This window comes from Panthera leo, chromosome F2, assembly GCF_018350215.1.
Source record: "Panthera leo isolate Ple1 chromosome F2, P.leo_Ple1_pat1.1, whole genome shotgun sequence".
Taxonomy (NCBI): domain Eukaryota; kingdom Metazoa; phylum Chordata; class Mammalia; order Carnivora; family Felidae; genus Panthera; species Panthera leo.
The window spans coordinates 82357385-82374045 of record NC_056695.1 but is presented as its reverse complement, the minus strand read 5'-3'; the positions used below and the strand labels follow the sequence as shown (position 1 = coordinate 82374045).

At 68.2% G+C, this 16661-nt stretch overlaps 1 protein-coding gene across 1 annotated transcript in view; it reads left to right on the top strand.

The window, feature by feature from the left end:
- PLEC (plectin) overlaps positions 1–16661 on the top strand; it is a 34720-nt gene that overhangs the window by 2892 nt on the left and 15167 nt on the right. The window contains 18 exon segments of the mRNA XM_042923885.1: positions 8726–8787; positions 9201–9290; positions 10124–10201; positions 10288–10380; positions 11318–11484; positions 12147–12262; positions 12343–12449; positions 12540–12659; positions 12737–12832; positions 12993–13120; positions 13381–13474; positions 13937–14091; positions 14187–14496; positions 14686–14763; positions 14854–15015; positions 15147–15251; positions 15359–15454; positions 15651–15776. Coding sequence (XP_042779819.1) covers positions 8726–8787; positions 9201–9290; positions 10124–10201; positions 10288–10380; positions 11318–11484; positions 12147–12262; positions 12343–12449; positions 12540–12659; positions 12737–12832; positions 12993–13120; positions 13381–13474; positions 13937–14091; positions 14187–14496; positions 14686–14763; positions 14854–15015; positions 15147–15251; positions 15359–15454; positions 15651–15776 — 2183 coding nt within the window.

The following is a 16661-nucleotide window of genomic DNA, read 5'->3' as shown; positions in this document are numbered from 1 at the left end:
CTCTAGGAGCAATCAGGGAAGATCCCCCTGAGGAGGTGTCCTGAGCTGCGCCTGACTGCCGGGGAGCTCCTACTCCAAGCAAGAGCAGTCCCGTAGGAAGGTGGTCCCCGCAGGAGGGTGGGCGGGGTGGGAGCAGGAGTTTGAGCTTCCCTCGTGTGGTGGAGAGTGGGGGCCGTGGGCTTTGGTATCCGAATTTCATTGACATTTCAAATAGTAACGCTTGGCCCAGCTCAGGATTCCACACGAGCAGCTCAGCGCAGCTCTGGAGCCGTTTCCGGCAGTAGAAGCGAGCGGCCTTTGACGACACTGCTTCTGCCCACCCCCAGCGCACCCTGGCTTTCCCCCGTGGCACTCCTGTCCCAGAGGGAGACCGCACTCTACACACCACGGACTTGCTCTCTTCATGGCCGTGTGGCGCCACGTGGTGGGACAGGTTTTTGCAGCAGCCGCCGGCTTTGGGTCCCTGTCTGTGCACGTTTGCTGCGGCATCTGTAGAACTCCAGTGGGTTTTGAAAGCAGAGTTATGGCAGGATTAGATGGGCTTTTCCCTGGGTCTTGCTCAGCTCGTGGGAATGGAGAGGCAGGGACACATGTGTGGCATTTGCCTAGGCTGGAGACCAGGGGGGCTGGGACTGAGCTGCTTGCGGGGCCTGTGGAGGAGGATGGGGCTAGCCTTGGGGCCTAGGAGAATGAGGGTGTTGAGGAGCGTGGGGAAGTGCAGGGCCAATGGGCCTGTGGAGGCTGGGGGGGAGGGGGATGCCCAGGCGGGCATTAGCGGGCAAGACTGGCGGGCCCTGTCGGCTGCACTGAGGCTCCGGGATTTCGGGCGGGCCCGTCCACTGTCCCACCTGGGCTGGTTGGACCCGTTGGTCCACTGGGCTTGGGCCTTGCTGGTTTCAGCTCTGCTCCAGTCACTGACTAAGGGGTGGCTGTGAGGAGGAGTCCCCGCTCCCAGAGCTGGGTGGGGAGGCCGGGGCCGGAGTGAGCCCTCCCTCCGCCTCCCACCCTTCCCTCCTTCCTGCCACCCCTGCCTTTCCTCTCTGCTGCTTCCGCGGCTTGGCCCGAGCTCGGCCGCCATGGACAGGTACAGCATGGAGAAGCTGATTCAGCTCGGCCAAGGTAGAGCAGGGCCCGGGTGGGGGGCCGTGGGCACGGGGGCTCCAGCAGGGCTGGACGGGGATCTCCCAGGCAGCCTGTGGCTGGGGCCCTGGGGGCTCGAGGCTGCTGGCCTTGCCTGGGACATCGGAGCTAGGAGGCGCAGGGATGAGCCAGCCTCCCTCTCAGAGCTGCCTGGGAGCGTGTCTGGTGCAGGAGGCCGCCCACTCCAGCCTTCAGGGGCCCGTCCTCCCAACGTCTGTGGGTCCCCCCCCCCCCCCCCCCCCGGGCTCCTCTGAGGCTTCCCTCAGCTGCCTGCTGAGCTTCTGAAATGCAGGTTCGGTCTCCAGGAGGCTTGGGGGCCCAGCGCCCATTCCTCAGAGCTCCTGGTCCTCCCCAGATGGACCACGGTGCCCGTACCCCAGCGGTCGGAGGCCGAGGGTGGTTCGCTGCCCTTTGCTGCAGAGGGACCACACATGGCAGACACTGCCTGGGCTCAAAGCACAGCCTTGTGTGACCGAGGGCAAGCTCTTCACTTTTCTGTGCCTCAGTTTCCTCGTTTGTACGATGCGGTAACGGCATGAGACTTCCGTTGTGGGGTTCTCTGAGAATTGAAATCGAATGGTGCCTGACACACAGGAAATGCTACAAAATAGGATGCGAACCCTTCCATCCGACCCTTAACCCTTCGTCTGCCAGGGGCCAAGGGCACCTGGGAGGGGAATGGTAGGAGGGTGACCCCCATGTCCTGTTCCCCCCCTCCCCCGACGCTGAGGTCCCGGTCAGTCCAGGATGTGGCTCGGGCATGCCTGCTGACAGGGACCTCCGGCCCCAGGCTTCTGCACACGGGAGGCTGCCGAGGGTTCTGGGGTAAGGCCAGGGCAGCATTAGGGGCAGCCTGGGGAGGGGAGGGGGCTGGCCAGCTTCCTGTGGCCCAGCCTAGTTTGGGGCCACCTGGGTGTCTGGCCGGGGGTGTGACCTTGGGGAGGCCGTCCTGTCTCTCCCGGACCTGGTGTTGTGTGGAGTGAGTTGTGTGGTGGGGCCCTCTGGGAGAAAGGGATCGGTGTCTCCCTGCCTTCCCCGAGTGCACCCCGCTACTTCCGGCACCCCGAAAGGCTGGCGGGGTTGGGCAGGGCAGGGCCTGCGTCTCCTCCCAGGCGACATGAGCCCCTCAGGCTTTGAATGCCCGTGCTAGGCCTTGTTCTGAGGCACAGCCTGACGCCAGGTGGCTTCTTATTATTAGAATCACGGGCAGGAGCCTGGGGGGTGAGTGTGGGGTGGTGCCGCCGGCCAGACTGGACTCGGGTGAAGGCCTGGGCCCCAGTGCCCTAGCGTCGCACGTCATGTTCTAAGTCTGGACGAATGACGGCCTCGCTTGCTCTCCTCAGATATTTATATCCCCCCACCCCCCCTCCGGCCCCCTGCCCACCCCTCCCCTCCCCTCCCCTCCCCCCATGGACACAGGCAGTGCTGCTGACAGCGGCTCGGCCAGCCGTGCCCTCCTCCCACCGCCACCGCCACCGCGGGGCTCGCGGCCGCCTCAGAGGGGTCTGTGACCCTCTCCACAGCCTGCTCCCACTGCCCGTCTGCCCCGTGGGCTCCCGCCGCTGTCCCTAATGAAGATCGTGCCGGGTAGGTGGGCAGCCTTTGAAAGCTTTGTGAGAGCCCAGCAGGAGTCCCTGGGGGCACTGGCGGGAGGCTCCGACCTTACCCCCCCCCCCGCACACGACCTGCCCTCCCAGGCCATCACCCTGGTCCTCCCTTAGACCCTGTTCGCGGGCCCACCTGGGGCGTTGGGGCTCTGTGGGGGTGTTTGTCATTGAGGGTGGTTGGGTCAGCTGCAAGCCTGGGGGGCCAGCGGGGCCTGGGGTGCTGGCATGCCTCCCCCTGATGGGCGCCTGTCCCCCTGCTGGGCTCCTGGCAGCTGTCACCAGAGGGCACCCTTGAAGGCAGAGTGGGGTGCTCGGACACTGCAGTCACTCTCCTGGGGAGGAGTTGGGGGGGGTGTGCAGAGGCTGGCTGGGCTTGCTGGGGGGGGGGCGCTCTGCGTCACTACAGGCCCCTCCTCCGGGCGGGTGTGGCTGTGGGTAAGCAGGGGTTAAGGCTCCAGCTAACCTTGAGCGTGATAGCTGTGCGTGATAGCTGTGCGTAGGGACAGCTGAGCCGGGCGCTGTGGGAGGTGGGTGGGGACCTCCGAGTGGCCGGGAGGGAGGAGGCAGAGGAGGCGGGCGGGAGCACAGTTGGTGCTGTGGACGGCACTCGTCTCTGGGGCGCCAGGCAGACGGTACAGTAGGGCGGTCTTGCAGGCAGGGCGGTCACAGGCCCCGGGCGCCCCCCCCTCCACCGTCTTCCAGGCAGGGAAGGGAGGCTCCGCCCGCTCTGCCCACAGCCGTGCAGCCCCAGAGCCATGGAGCCCTCGGGCAGCCTGTTCCCGTCACTGGTGGTCGTGGGCCACGTCGTTACCCTCGCCGCCGTGTGGCACTGGCGCAGGGGGCGTTGGCGGGGGCAGGAAGTGCAAGGTAAGCGCCTGTGGCAGCTACCGTCTGGGCCGCGCCTGGGCAGCGGGCTCCGGCCACCGCCCCTGCCCTGGGGGCTGGAGGCGGGGCAGGGTGAGGGGCCGCCTCCCTCCAACCCCTGCATTTCCCTGTGCCCTCCCCTTCCTGTCCCTGAGCTACGCCCCAGCACTGCACACGGTGGGAGAGCGGAGTCCCCCCGCCCCATCCCGCACCCCTCCCCTCCATCTCTTCTGCTGCTTTGAAGACCCTGCCTGCTTTCCTGGGGTGGGGCCAGGATTCAGAGGCTCTGTCAGTCTGGAGCCCTGTCCTGGTGGGAGAGGAGGAGTTTGGGGAGGCTCCAGACTGGGGCCGTGAGCAGGAGAGGAGCGCCCCCACTGCCAGGGAGGCCTCTGCACAGCTGGCAGGTGTAGGGCAGGTGCAGGGCTAGTGTCCTAGGGCAAGGGCCTGGGAGAGGCTCCTGCCCGGCACTGAGGTGGGGCTGGGCCTGCGCAGAGCCTCCGAGGTGAGGCAGGTGTCTGAGCGCCCTCGGTCAGGGTCCAGGACTGCCAAGGGGCAGGCAGCCAGGCTGCGCTCTGCCCTCCCCCTGCTCAAAGTCACCCGCCCTGGGCTACAGCCCGCAGCAGCAGCAGCAGCAGCCAGGACTGCCCGGCACAGGATGGGGTGGGGCCCGCCTCCAGTGAATGGAGCCGGGTGGGCGGGGCCCTGGGGCTTGGGCTTCGGGCCTGAGGGGCTGTCCTAACCGGGGTTTGGAGTTGTGTTCTGGTCTGTGCCCGGGTGGGCAGGGTGCGGGGTTCGGCCTGCGGTGAGGGCGTCCAGAGCTGCCCCTGGAGGGTCTGCCCAGTCTCTAGACCGGAGGCCTGAGTCAGGATGGGGCTTCTAGGCGTGGCTTTGGGGACTGGGGAGCGGCTGGTGACTCAGCTGCAGGGGCGTCCAGTAAAATGCGCCGGGTCAGGGCTTCTCCTCCCTAGAAGTGACCTTTCCTCCCTCCCTCGGCCCACTTTGTTCCCTGCCCCCACGTGGGGAAGGGGCTTCTCTGCCGTGCCACCCTGGATCCTGCCCTTCAGTGCTCCCTCGGGGCTTTGCTGCCTCTGTTCTGCTCGCGGCTGTTCTCAGACGCTGCTCCCTGCGCGGTCCCCAACCGCCCGCCTCCGGGAACGTAGTCCCGTGGGCGTCAGCCTAGGGGAGTTTCCCGGCGCCTGGGCGTCCCCCGAGGCTCCCCTCCGCGGGAACCTGGGCGGCCCTCGAGTTCCCATGCCCCTTTGTTCTATCGGGCAGCCTCCCTCTGCCCTCGGCCCCCCAGGCCTAGCGGGGTCCTCTCCTTCCAAGTAGGGGCGCGGCTTCCCGGCGCGCTGGGCGGGGCGCCCCGCTAGGGGCAGGTTCTTCGGGTCTGGGCGGTGCGCCCGCTGCCGGCCTCCTCGAGGCGTGGGCTGTGGAGCAGAGGCTGCGCGCCGTCCTCCTCGCTTCGCTGTGGGCGACCCCAGGGCGCCCGCGCTCATGGCTGCGGCCGGCACCGGGCGGGCGGGCGGCGCCTTCGCCCTGCGGAAGGAGGTGGTGCTGGAACGGCCGTGCTGGCTGGACGGGGGCTGCGAGCAGGCCCGCAGGGGCTACCTTTATGGGCAGCTGTGCTGCGTAGGTGGGTGAGGCTGCCAGGGGTGGGAGGTGCGGGGGGGGGGGGGCACCGTCTCCCGGACCGGGAAGGGGCGGAGCCCAGCCCAGGTGCAGCCCCGCCCCCACGCTCTGCTCCGGAAACACCTGGGAAGGAAGGCGGCGAGGTCCCCTTGGCCCGATTTGTTCCTCCTCTGGAGAAGGGGGATGGGAAGGTGGGCGGGGCCGGCTTGGGCTCCGGCCCGGATTTCTTTTTGCCTCGGGCTCCAGGCCGTAGACTGTCCGGACGCCGGAGGAGGGAGGGAGGGCGGGGCTCTCTTCGGCCTGTAGGTTTTCCAACCCAGGAGCGTCTTCACGAGCTGTGGGACCTCCAGCCTCAGTCTCCACATCTGTAAAAGGGGGCGACGATATCTCGCAGAGGGTCATGGGCAGCTCTAGGGGACCCTGGCTGGTGCCAGAACATCTGTGGCCCGCGACAGTACTAGGGTCAAGCGGTTGTACGGGAGCACCAGTGCCGCGGTGGGGGGGTGTTTTCCTGGGGAGTGCAGACTGAGGTCCTCTGCAGTGTCGGAGGCCGCTGTGGCCCGGCTGGAAGGGAGTGCCTACTGGTTTGAAGGTCTGAATGTAAAGGACAGGGGAGGGAGCCTCTCACCACAGCCAGGGTCAAGGGGCTGGCGGGGTGGGGCGGGGGGGGGGGGGGGGGGAAAGGGAGTAGGCGGAGAAAAGGGCTTTGGAGGTGGTGGGAGAGGAAGAGTCTAGAGGAAGGCAGCGGAACCGGGAGAGCTTCCTGCAGAACCGGTGTGGGAGCTGCCCCCACTCCCAGCATCCTTGCAGACCCCGAGTGGTAGAAAACTGGAGAAAGGACTTGGGCTGGGGGCTCACACAAGTCTCGGACTTTAGGCCCTGACTCCTGGTTCCTGCTTGTCCTAGAATTCCCTGCTCCCATCTCCTGACCCATACCGGGGACCGGAGGTGTCTCCGCCCCTCACCAGAGTGACACCCGCACCCTTGCCAGTAGGGACCCCGCTCCCCTGTTACCAGCCCAGAGATTGCATATTGCAGGTGTTCAGCAGGGGCCTGAACTCGGGTTCCCTGCTAGGGCTGGGGGGGTCCTCTGAAGAGGCCTTTCTCCAGGCTCTAAACCTGGGGAGGGGCCGGGAGGGTGTGTGGGGGGTCAGATTTGGGATTTTGGAGGGTCAAGAGCTGGTGTGTGGTGGGGTCGTGGGGGCTGCCGAGCCAGGCTGAGCCAAGCCTCCCCAGGTGGCCTTACCTCCCCAGGCCCTGCCCGGTTGGGGGTGTGGGGTGCATAGTGCCGGACCTCAAGCCAGGTTCCAAGTCCGGGCTCCAAGCCTGAGGGACTCTCTCCAGACCTGCGATGGGACAGAGCCCTGGGGGTCTGGCTGTGTCACAGATGTGGAGGGGCAGGGTTGTAACCAGCTCCTTGCGATTGAGTACCCCTTGCCCCCTTGGTGTTTGGGCGCCCTCCGGTGGCCACAGCGGGGCAGCACGGTCGGGGGTGGGGTGAGCTTTTCCCGGAACACTGGCTGGGAGGCTCAGGGTAGGGGGGCAGCGGCTCACAGCTGGATCACATCAAGCCGGATGCTCCGACTGGAAAATTCTTGTGGCTGGTTCGGCGGCCCCAGGGCAGCCCCGGTGCCGGCCATAGGCGGGTCTGTCCGAGAGCGGAGGGAGCCAGGCAGCACCCTGCACCCTTTGCTCTGCCTCCCACCTTTACGATCCTAAATAGCTGCTATCTGTGAACCCCGCCCGACTGCAAACAGCCCCCAGGTGTGGCTTCCTTTCCCGTGAGTCACCGCACTTGGGGCCCCCTCCCCAGCCCTGACTCACTGGCGGCCCCCCTCCCTCATGCTCCCCACAGCCCCCTGCATACCCTCCTCCCCCCAACTTGGGGCAGAGTTCCTGCAGATTGGGGCTGGGCGGTCCTGCCTGATGAGTCAACGCTCAGCTATGTGCCCGCTCCTGCCCCGCCGTGCGCTCTGCCTCCCAACGGGGGCACCGCTCCGGGATGTGCCTGGTGGGCAGCTCGGAAAGGGCCAGGCCCGCACGGGACTGTAGTGGAGCCTAGCAGGGGGCAGGGGCCACAGGCCCAGGGTGCGTAGGTCTATGAGGAGGGATGACTTACGGGCCTCGAGAAAAGGATGGGCAGCTGGCCCCGCAGCCCGCCGTGTCTCAGTTTGGGGTCCTAGCCGGCAAGGTGGGCAGGCCGAGGGGTGGTCCTGGATTTAAGCTCAGAAGGGAGGTGTGGGCTGTGGGGCACCGCTCCCTGTGGTGGGGTGGTCCAGGGCATGGTGTGTGGTCCTGGCACCAGGAGGTGCCCCTCGAACCCCTGGGCGCCCCCCGGGGACTGTGGCAGGCCGGGTGGGTGAGGAAACCCCTGGGTTTCCTGTGTCTGTGGGGCCACGGGTGTGGCTGGGGGGGGAGGGGCCACCTTCCTCCTTCCCTCCTCCCGGGGGGGGGGGGGGGGGGGTGGGCAGGGCGGGGTGGGGCTCCCGGGGCGGGGCCAGCCCCGAGAGGGAGCACAGCGGGCAGGGAGTGGCCACACCGACTCTGCTTGGCGCTGCGCTAGCCTGTGAGTCCGGTGGGGCGCCAGCCTAGGGCCGCCCGTGTGCCACGAGAGCCGGAGCTCAGCACCTGGGGCCTCGGGACCGAGCGCCGAAGGGGCGGGCGCCACCATGTCTCAGCACCGGCTCCGTGTGCCTGAGCCCGAGAGCCTGGGGCACAAGAGAACCAGCTCGGAGGACAACCTCTACCTGGCCGTGCTCAGGGCCTCAGAGGGCAAGAAAGGTAGTGGGCGCTCCCCACTGGGCAGGAAGGGCCCACTTCCTGCTGCGGGAAGCCTGGCACCGGGTGGGGGTGACGGAGGGGCAGAGTGTGAGCTGGGCTGGGCTGTGGGTGTGCCTCGAGTCCTGGCGCAGGTGCAGGGCCGGGAGGGGGGCAGGTAGCCACCCGTGCGGGGAGCGGGCCGGCCCGTGCTGGCAGGGTGGGCAGTGGCCTCTGGGTCTGGAGTATAGGGCCGTGGTGGGTGGGGGCTCTCTGTGGCCTGGTGAAGTCCGCTGCCCTGTTGGGAAGGCACGGCTTCCCCCTCACCACGCCCCTGACCGGTCCTGGGTCCCGGCAGGGAGAAGTTTCTGCTCAGGTCTGCAGAGGCAGCATGTGGGGGTGGGGCCGGCCAGACTTACTCTGTGGGCTTTGGGTGTGGCTGCCAGCTCTGGACCCTCCCATCCCCAGAGGGAGACAATAGGGGGATTGAGCAGCGGCAGGCTCTCCGTGTGCCTAGCACCCCCAGGCCCCCACTGCGTGCGCAGGGTGGGCGGGGGGCCTGGGCACCTGAGTGTCTGCCAGTCCACGTGGGGGGGGGGGGTTGGGTCTCCGCGTATGATCCCGAGGTCCTCTTGGGGTGCCACCCACTGTGTCTGCATGGTGGTCCCCTCCTGGGGGCTCCTGGGGCTTCTCCCAGGCCTCAGGGGACCTGGTCTTGTCTCTTGCAGATGAACGGGACCGGGTGCAGAAGAAAACCTTCACCAAGTGGGTCAACAAGCACCTCATCAAGGTCGGTGGCGTGTGCGTGCACACGTGTGCGTGTGTGTGTGCGCGCGCACACGTGGCCGTGGGGCAGGGGACATGGAGGGTGGGGGTGACGGAGGGTGCCCCTGGCCCTCCTGCCAGAACAAGGGCTGCCCCCACTGTCGGCCTGGGCGCTCATCTTTTCATCTCTGAAACCTGTTATTTTCTGTCCTCTCCCTGCCCTCCCCCGCGCTGCTCCTGCCTCCTGTCTCTCTCCCTCTCCTCTTCCTCCTTCTTCTCCGGGCTCTCCTGCTCTCCCTGTAGCACTGGAGGGCAGAGGTAGGTGCCTCTGTGGGGGCGGGGCATGTGGGGGGGCGGGTCATTGCCTGTCTTCCCTGCTGGGGCCTTGCTGGTGGCTGTGGGGAAGGTGCAGCCAGCCCGGTTCCTCTGTCCCCACAGGCCCAGAGACACATCAGTGACCTGTACGAAGACCTCCGTGATGGCCACAACCTCATCTCCCTGCTGGAGGTCCTCTCGGGGGACAGCCTGGTGCGTGCGCCCCGCCCACCTGCCCCTTCTGGAGCCCTGCCTGCCTTTCACCCAGATACCCCTGCCTGCCTTCCTTCCTTCCTTGGGGCCTTTCCCACGTACCCCGTCCGTGTCCAGCCCGGCCGCGGCCCTTGCTGTGTCTCCCAGCCTGGGAGAGGCCCCGATCCCTGTGCCGCGGGTTCACGGCCCCGCTGGTCTCCGTGTCGGAGCCCCGACCCATAACCTCACGCTCTGCTCTGCTTCGGTTTCTCTGCTGCTTGGACTGTGAACCTTGGCCTCTGCCCTTTACCCTATGCCCTGCTCTGGCCGGGCAGCCAAGAGAGCGGGACGTAATCAGGAGCTCGCGCCTGGTGAGTGGTCGTGCCTGCTGGCTAAGGCAGCGCATGGGCTCCCCAAGGCTGGGAGCCCAGCTCACCTGGGGCTGGTGGCCCGTCTGGCCTGACCTGTGCCTGGCGCTTGGCGGGGCAGATGGCTGTGCATCCAGCTGCCTCGTGTCCTGCCTGCTGCATTGCCCGGGGCCGGGCCTGGGGCCCACGGTGGGGGGCGGGCTGCCACCCCCGGCCGGCCGGGGCCGGGAGGACGCCTCCCTGTGTGCCACTGCCCTCCACCCTCGGCTTCCTGGCTATTGTCTCCTCCCACCCCTTCCTTCCTTCCCACAGCCTGGGCCTGGCCTCCCTTTTCCAGCTGGGGAGGGTGCGCGGGGACGTGGGAAGGGCTGCTGCCCCACGGGGGAAGACCTCGGTGCAGTTACCACGGACGCCTGGGGGTGCCGTGGGCAGATGGGGGCCGTGGCGGGCTCTGTGGGCGCTGACCGGCCACGCCTCTTCCCACAGCCCCGGGAGAAGGGGAGGATGCGTTTCCACAAGCTGCAGAACGTTCAGATCGCCCTGGACTACCTCCGACACCGCCAGGTGAGGCTGCCCACCCGGCCACTGGCTGCCGTCCCCCTTCCCCGGCGGCCTGTAGTTAGGTGTGACTGAGGGCAGCTTGCTCGCAGGTGAAGTTGGTGAACATCAGGAACGATGACATCGCCGACGGCAACCCCAAGCTGACCCTCGGCCTGATCTGGACCATCATCCTGCACTTCCAGGTGGAGTCTCTGGGGCTGTGGCCTGGGGGCCTGGGCCCTTGGTGTCCTGGCCACCCCCCCCCCTCCCCCCCCCCCCCCCCCCCCCCCCCCCCCCCCCCCCCCCCCCCCCCCCCCCGAGCCTCCCAGACTTGCACCGCGCCCCGGCCCAGTCCTTGCGCCATGGCCTGAGGGCCAGGCCTCTCTGCGAGGCCTGCCTGTACTGTGCCCTCTGGCCCCAGCTGGGCAGGGCCCGCAGAGCCTCCCTGCAGAGGAATGCGTTCTGTGCATGCAGCCCCTGCCCCGGGGAGGGTTTTGGAGAAGCATCCGCTGCGCTGGCTGACTCACCCCTGCCTGCCCCGGCCGCACAGGAAGCCGCAAATCTGAGAGCCGAGCAGGCTGGCTGGCACAGCAGCTGAGTCACATAGATTGGCAGGCCGACAGACAGACAGACAGACAGTGGGGACAGGCAGGCGGGTGTACAGACAGACAGGCTGACAGACCCGGGCTGGGAGGGCTGGAAGGGCTGGATTAAGTGTGGGCCTGGAGGCCAGCCATACCCCCCAAGACCCAGGACCCTCCCCTGAGCCTGCAGCAGGAGAGGGGGCTGATCCCGCCCCCACCCTGGCGGTGACAGCCTTTTCTAGGCCCGGGGCTCCTGGGCAGCAGCTCTCCTTGGGCCCAGCCTCCATCAACCCAGGGGGGTGCCCAAGGTACCCGCCATGTGATGGCAGTGGGGCCTGGGTGCTCTCACTTCTGTGGCAGCCGCTGGCTGCAGTGGCCTAGGCCTGTGGCACTGAGGTATGGGGGTCCCAGTGGCTCCCCTGACGTGGGAGGGACCCCCGGAGGCTTCGCTGTGCCTCAGCTGGCCCGGCGGTTCCCGTGTGCTCGGACGAGAGGTCAGGGGTGCCAGGCGGGCTGTGTGGCTGAGGTCCTGCCTCCTGCCCACTGTGTGGGGCAGATCTCGGACATCCAGGTGAGCGGGCAGTCGGAGGACATGACGGCCAAAGAGAAGCTGCTGCTGTGGTCGCAGCGCATGGTGGAGGGCTACCAGGGCCTGCACTGTGACAACTTCACTTCCAGCTGGCGTGACGGCCGCCTCTTCAATGCCATCATTCATCGGCACAAGTAGGTGGCCTGGGGCCACAGGGGCTGTTGGCTGGAGCTCCCTGGAGCACCTCAGCTGGGCAACTTCAAACAAGTTGGGGCAGGGGTGGTGGCGGGAGGGGTGCCTGCCACCGACAGGAACCCGCAGCCTCGGGCGGCTGAGTCCCAGTGCCAGTCCACCCCTCTGGAAGGGTGCAGGCAGACTCGGCCCCACCCACACCCCTTCCTCCTCCGCCCAGGGCCTTTCCAGAGGCTCTGCTGACTGCCTCGAGGTCAGGGGCCCAGTGTCAGCCCCACATGGATGCCCCAGAAGGGGCCAGGGTAGCCAGACCGCGGTGGGAACGGTTCTCGGTGGACCCCTGCCCCCCCCGTAGGACCTGGGGCCTGGCGGGCAGGGCAGCTGCAGGAAATCTAGGCTGACCTTTACCCTCACTCGGTATTCCACCCTGCAGCTATGCCCACCGGAGGCCCCTTGAGCTCCAGGGGCCGAGGCCTGAAGTGCACAGTTTCTGCACGCAGGGCCACACGGGTGGACGGTATGGGGCACTAGCGGGGCGTGGGAGTGTGGGGTTGGGGTTGTGTGCTTGCAGGGACGTGGCGGGGGAAGCTGGTTCTCCGCATCCCTGTCTGTGTGCCGCCCCGCCCCACGGCCCTCACTGTCACACCTGCCCCTGTGTCCCCAGGCCCATGCTCATCGACATGAACAAGGTGTATCGTCAGACCAATCTTGAGAATCTGGACCAGGCCTTCTCCGTGGCGGAGCGGGACTTGGGAGTGACCCGTCTCCTGGACCCTGAGGGTGCGTGCCACCGCCCCTTCTCCCTCCGCCCTGCGTGCCCGTTCGCCGCGCTCCCTCTGACGCCTGCCCTTCTCCCACAGACGTGGACGTCCCTCAGCCCGACGAGAAGTCCATCATCACTTACGTGTCTTCCCTGTACGATGCCATGCCCCGGGTGCCCGATGTGCAGGACGGGGTGAAGGCCAACGTGAGTGGGAGGGGAGGGGTGGGGAGGGGCGGGGCGGGGGGGGGGGGGGGGCGGGGGGGCGACCCCTCACGGCCTCCCCCTCGTCTCCAGGAGCTGCAGCTGCGCTGGCAGGAGTACCAGGAGCTCGTGCTGCTGCTGCTGCAGTGGGTTCGACACCACACCGCTGCCTTCGAGGAGCGCAGGTTCCCTTCCAGCTTTGAGGAGATCGAGGTGGGCCCGTCCTCCGCACCGGCTCCCGCGCCCCCTGCGGGGCCCCGGCTCAGACGCTGACACCCTGTTCCCCACAGATTTTGTGGTGCCAGTTCTTGAAGTTTAAGGAGACGGAGCTTCCGGCCAAGGAGGCCGACAAGAACCGGTCCAAGGGCATCTACCAGTTCCTGGAGGTGAGTGGGGGTCCTGGAGGGCGGTGTGGGGGGGGGGGTGCCGTCCACGGGCCCGGACCCCGGGGCACGGCCTCATTGCTGGGCTTCTGGCACTGGGCTGTGCCAGGTGGGGCAGGCCGGGGGGGCCGGGCGTCCCTCTGAGCTTGGCCCCTGCCCACAGGGTGCGGTGCAAGCCGGCCAGCTTAAGGTGCCCCCTGGGTACCACCCGCTGGATGTGGAGAAGGAATGGGGCAAGCTGCACGTGGCCATCCTGGAGCGAGAGAAGCAGCTCCGGGCAGAGTATGAGAGGTGGGTGCGGGGGTGGGGGTGGGGGAGGCGGCGGGCGGGTGGGGCCCTGTGGCGGGGCGGGAAGCCACCCGAGGGTGAGTCACTGCCTGAGGAGGAAACCAACCCCCCCCAGGCTGGGAATCCCACACTGGGGCCGGCTCCGCTGTGAGCCGCAGCAGGGCCGGCAGGGAGGCCCGCGGCGGGAGGGGCGCGGTCTGCGGCCCAGAGCCCGGCGGGAGGACCGCACTCACGCCGGCTCCCGTGGGTGCTGTGGGCCGCAGGCTGGAGTGTCTTCAGCGCATCGTGAGCAAACTGCAGATGGAGGCCGTGCTGTGCGAGGAGCAGCTGAAGCAGGCCGACATCCTGCTTCAGTCGGTGAGGGGAGGGGCCGGCAGTGGGGGGGGGGCAGGGGGCGGGGAGGCCGGAGGGAGGCTGGTGGCCCGGAGCCTGCCACGCCCTGTGGCCAGTGGGCGGAGAGCAGGCCCCAGCTCCTCTCCTGCTGTGCCGCCAACTCTGACGGCTCGCTTTGGGCAGAGCTGATGTAGAAGAGGCCACCGTCCTCTGTTCCAGGCCTGAGAGGCGTGCCGGTGGGAGGAGGTGGTGGAGAGGGCTCCAGACCCACAGGGCCCAGCAGGGGCAGGGCTGTGAGCTCGGGCGGGAGTTTGTGGAGGGAGAGGGGCTGGGGCACGGGAGGAGGAGGTCCAGCCCCTCGGACCCGGCGGAGCCAGGGGCTGGCAATCCGGCCAGAGGGGCCTGTTAGCGGCAAATGCAGGGCTGGGTGGTGGAGGGGAAAGGATGGGTCAGGGCCCCGGAGGCAGCTGTGGGTGCCGCCTGCAGGATGTCCGCCTGCTGGCCGCAAACAAGGCCCCGCAGCGGGCCGCCGAGGTGGAACGAGACCTGGACAAGGCCGACGGCATGATCCGGCTGCTGTTCAACGACGTGCAGACCCTCAAGGACGGGCGTCACCCGCAGGGGGAGCAGATGTACCGCAGGTGGGCCGTGCCCCGTGCTGGGGGGGGGGGTGGGGGGTGGGTCTCGGCGCAGCCTGGCCTCAGCTCAGCCCTCCGACTGTCCCCACCGTCCCCAGGGTGTACCGCCTGCACGAGCGCCTGGTGGCCATCCGTACCGAGTACAACCTCCGGCTGAAGGCAGGCGTAGCTGCCCCCGTGACCCAGGTGACGGTGCAGAGCACGCAGAGGCGGCCCGAGCTCGAGGACGCCTCCCTGCGCTACCTACAGGACCTGCTGGCCTGGGTGGAGGAGAACCAGCGTCGGGTGGACGGTGCCGAGTGGGGTGGGGACCTGCCCAGTGTGGAGGCGCAGCTGGGCAGCCACCGTGGCCTGCACCAGTCCATCGAGGAGTTCCGGGCCAAGATTGAGCGGGCGCGAGCTGACGAGGTGTGCAGGACCCCGGGGGGTGGGCAGTGCGGGGGGGGGGGGGGGGGGGGGGCGCGGGGGCGGACCCCGGCCGCCAGAAGGCTCACCACTTGTGTCTCCCGCAGGGGTGCAGGCCCCTGGGGGTGGGCAGTGCAGGGGGCGGGGGCAGACCCCGGTCGCCGGAAGGTTCACCACTTGTGCCTCCCACAGGGGCAGCTTTCCCCAGGCCCCCGGAGCGCCTACCGGGACTGCCTGGGCCGGCTAGACCTGCAGTACGCCAAGCTGCTGGTGAGTTGGGGGGCTGCGGGGAGAGGAGGGGGGGGGGGGGCACGGGGGCGGGCGCTGTGGCCTGCTGACCCCGCTCTCGTCTACCTGCAGAACTCCTCCAAGGCCCGGCTCCGTGCCCTGGAGGGCCTGCACGGCTTTGTGGCGGCTGCCACCAAAGAGCTGATGTGGCTCAGTGAGAAGGAAGAGGAAGAGGTGGGCTTCGACTGGGGGGAGCACAACTCCAACATGGCCGCCAAGAAGGAGAGCTACTCGGTGAGGTCACTCTCTAGAGCCTTCCGGGACTGCCCTGCCCCCGTTGGGTCCCGGGATGCCGGCTGGTGTTGCACCGGTGGGCCCTGTCGTGGCCCTGACACCATCCCTGAGACCCGCTGTCTGTGTGTCAGGCCCTGATGCGTGAGCTGGAGTTGAAGGAAAAGAAAGTCAAGGAGATTCAGAGCACCGGGGACCGGCTGCTGCGGGAGGGGCACCCTGCTCGGCCTACAGTGGAGGTGGGGGCGGGCCGTGGGGAGCCCCAGGGCCAGCCGGGGGTGGGGGCCGGCCGCGGGGACCCCAGGGGCCGGCAGGGGGCCTGACCCGGTGCCTGGGCGGGTGCCAGTCCTTCCAGGCCGCCCTGCAGACCCAGTGGAGCTGGATGCTACAGCTGTGCTGCTGTATCGAGGCACACCTGAAGGAGAACACGGCCTATTTCCAGGTGAGAAGCGCGCCCTCCCCCCGCCTCAGTGGCAGCATCCCCACAGAGCCCCAGACCACTACGGGGGCCCCCGGGCCCCTCTCCGCGTCCGCTCGCGCGCAGCTAACGGGTCACGGCACCGCCCCGCAGAACTTGTGTCGGACACTCAGCAGCCTGTGGCCCCGCTGGCCCCGCCTGACCCCTTCTCGTTTTCTAGTTCTTCTCGGACGTGCGGGACGCTGAGGAGCAGCTACGGAAGCTACAGGAGACGCTGCGCAGGAAGTACACCTGTGACCGCTCCATCACCGTCACGCGTCTGGAGGACCTGCTGCAGGATGCCCAGGTGAGTTGACTGCCTCGGCCCCTGCCGGCTCAGGGCTCTCCCGCAGCGAGGTGGGTGCTGAGGCCCCGAGGGACGAGGGCAGGCAGCCGTCAGCGGGGGCGGGGGGGAATGGCACAGGCAGGGGCAGGTGGCGGGGGGAGCTGGAGGGGACAGGCTGGCATTTGAGCCGCACGGGTGCCCAGTGAAGGTCTCTAGAGGTGGAGGCATGGTGACGAGAAGGGCAGGGGCGTTGGGGGGGGGGGGGGGGGAGATGTGACAGAGGTTGGTCAACGCAGCGGGATGGGGGTTGGGGAACCGGAGGGCTTAGTGGCAGGGTCCTGGAGTAGTGGCAGGTGGCCGCCCGAGCCGACGTGAGGTCCTCCACTGCCTGAGCCCCTGGAGCCCCCAGAGCAGCAGAGGCCTGGCTCAGCCACACTGTGTTGGCCGGTCAGCGGACACAGCCCACCGGCATCGTGGGCCTGATGTCTGGGCAGGCCAGGTCTGAAGGGCTGTGTAGGGCGGAGGGGCAGCTGGGCGTGGTGCCCGTGTGCCCTGCGGCTGGGGAGGGGTGCTGGGTCCCCCTGGGGAGCTTGGCGGGGAGTGACGGATGAGAGAGGAGATGGGGAGGCCCCTGCTGGCTGGGGACTCCTGTGGCCAGGAGTCGGGGTCGGTGAAGGCTGGGAAATCATCGCGGGACAGACAGGAGTGACACGGGCACTTTCAAGGTGGACTCTGACCGGGGCCCCCGGACAGTCCTTCGTGGGGTTTAGCCCGTTGGAGAGGCTGGATGGGAGGAGGCGGATGACCTACATTGCGAGGGAGAGAGGTCGAGTGCGGCCAGAGCGCAGTGGGGCTGCTCTCCTGGAGGACACGGTGTGTGACCTGGGGGCAGGGGGCACTTACTTC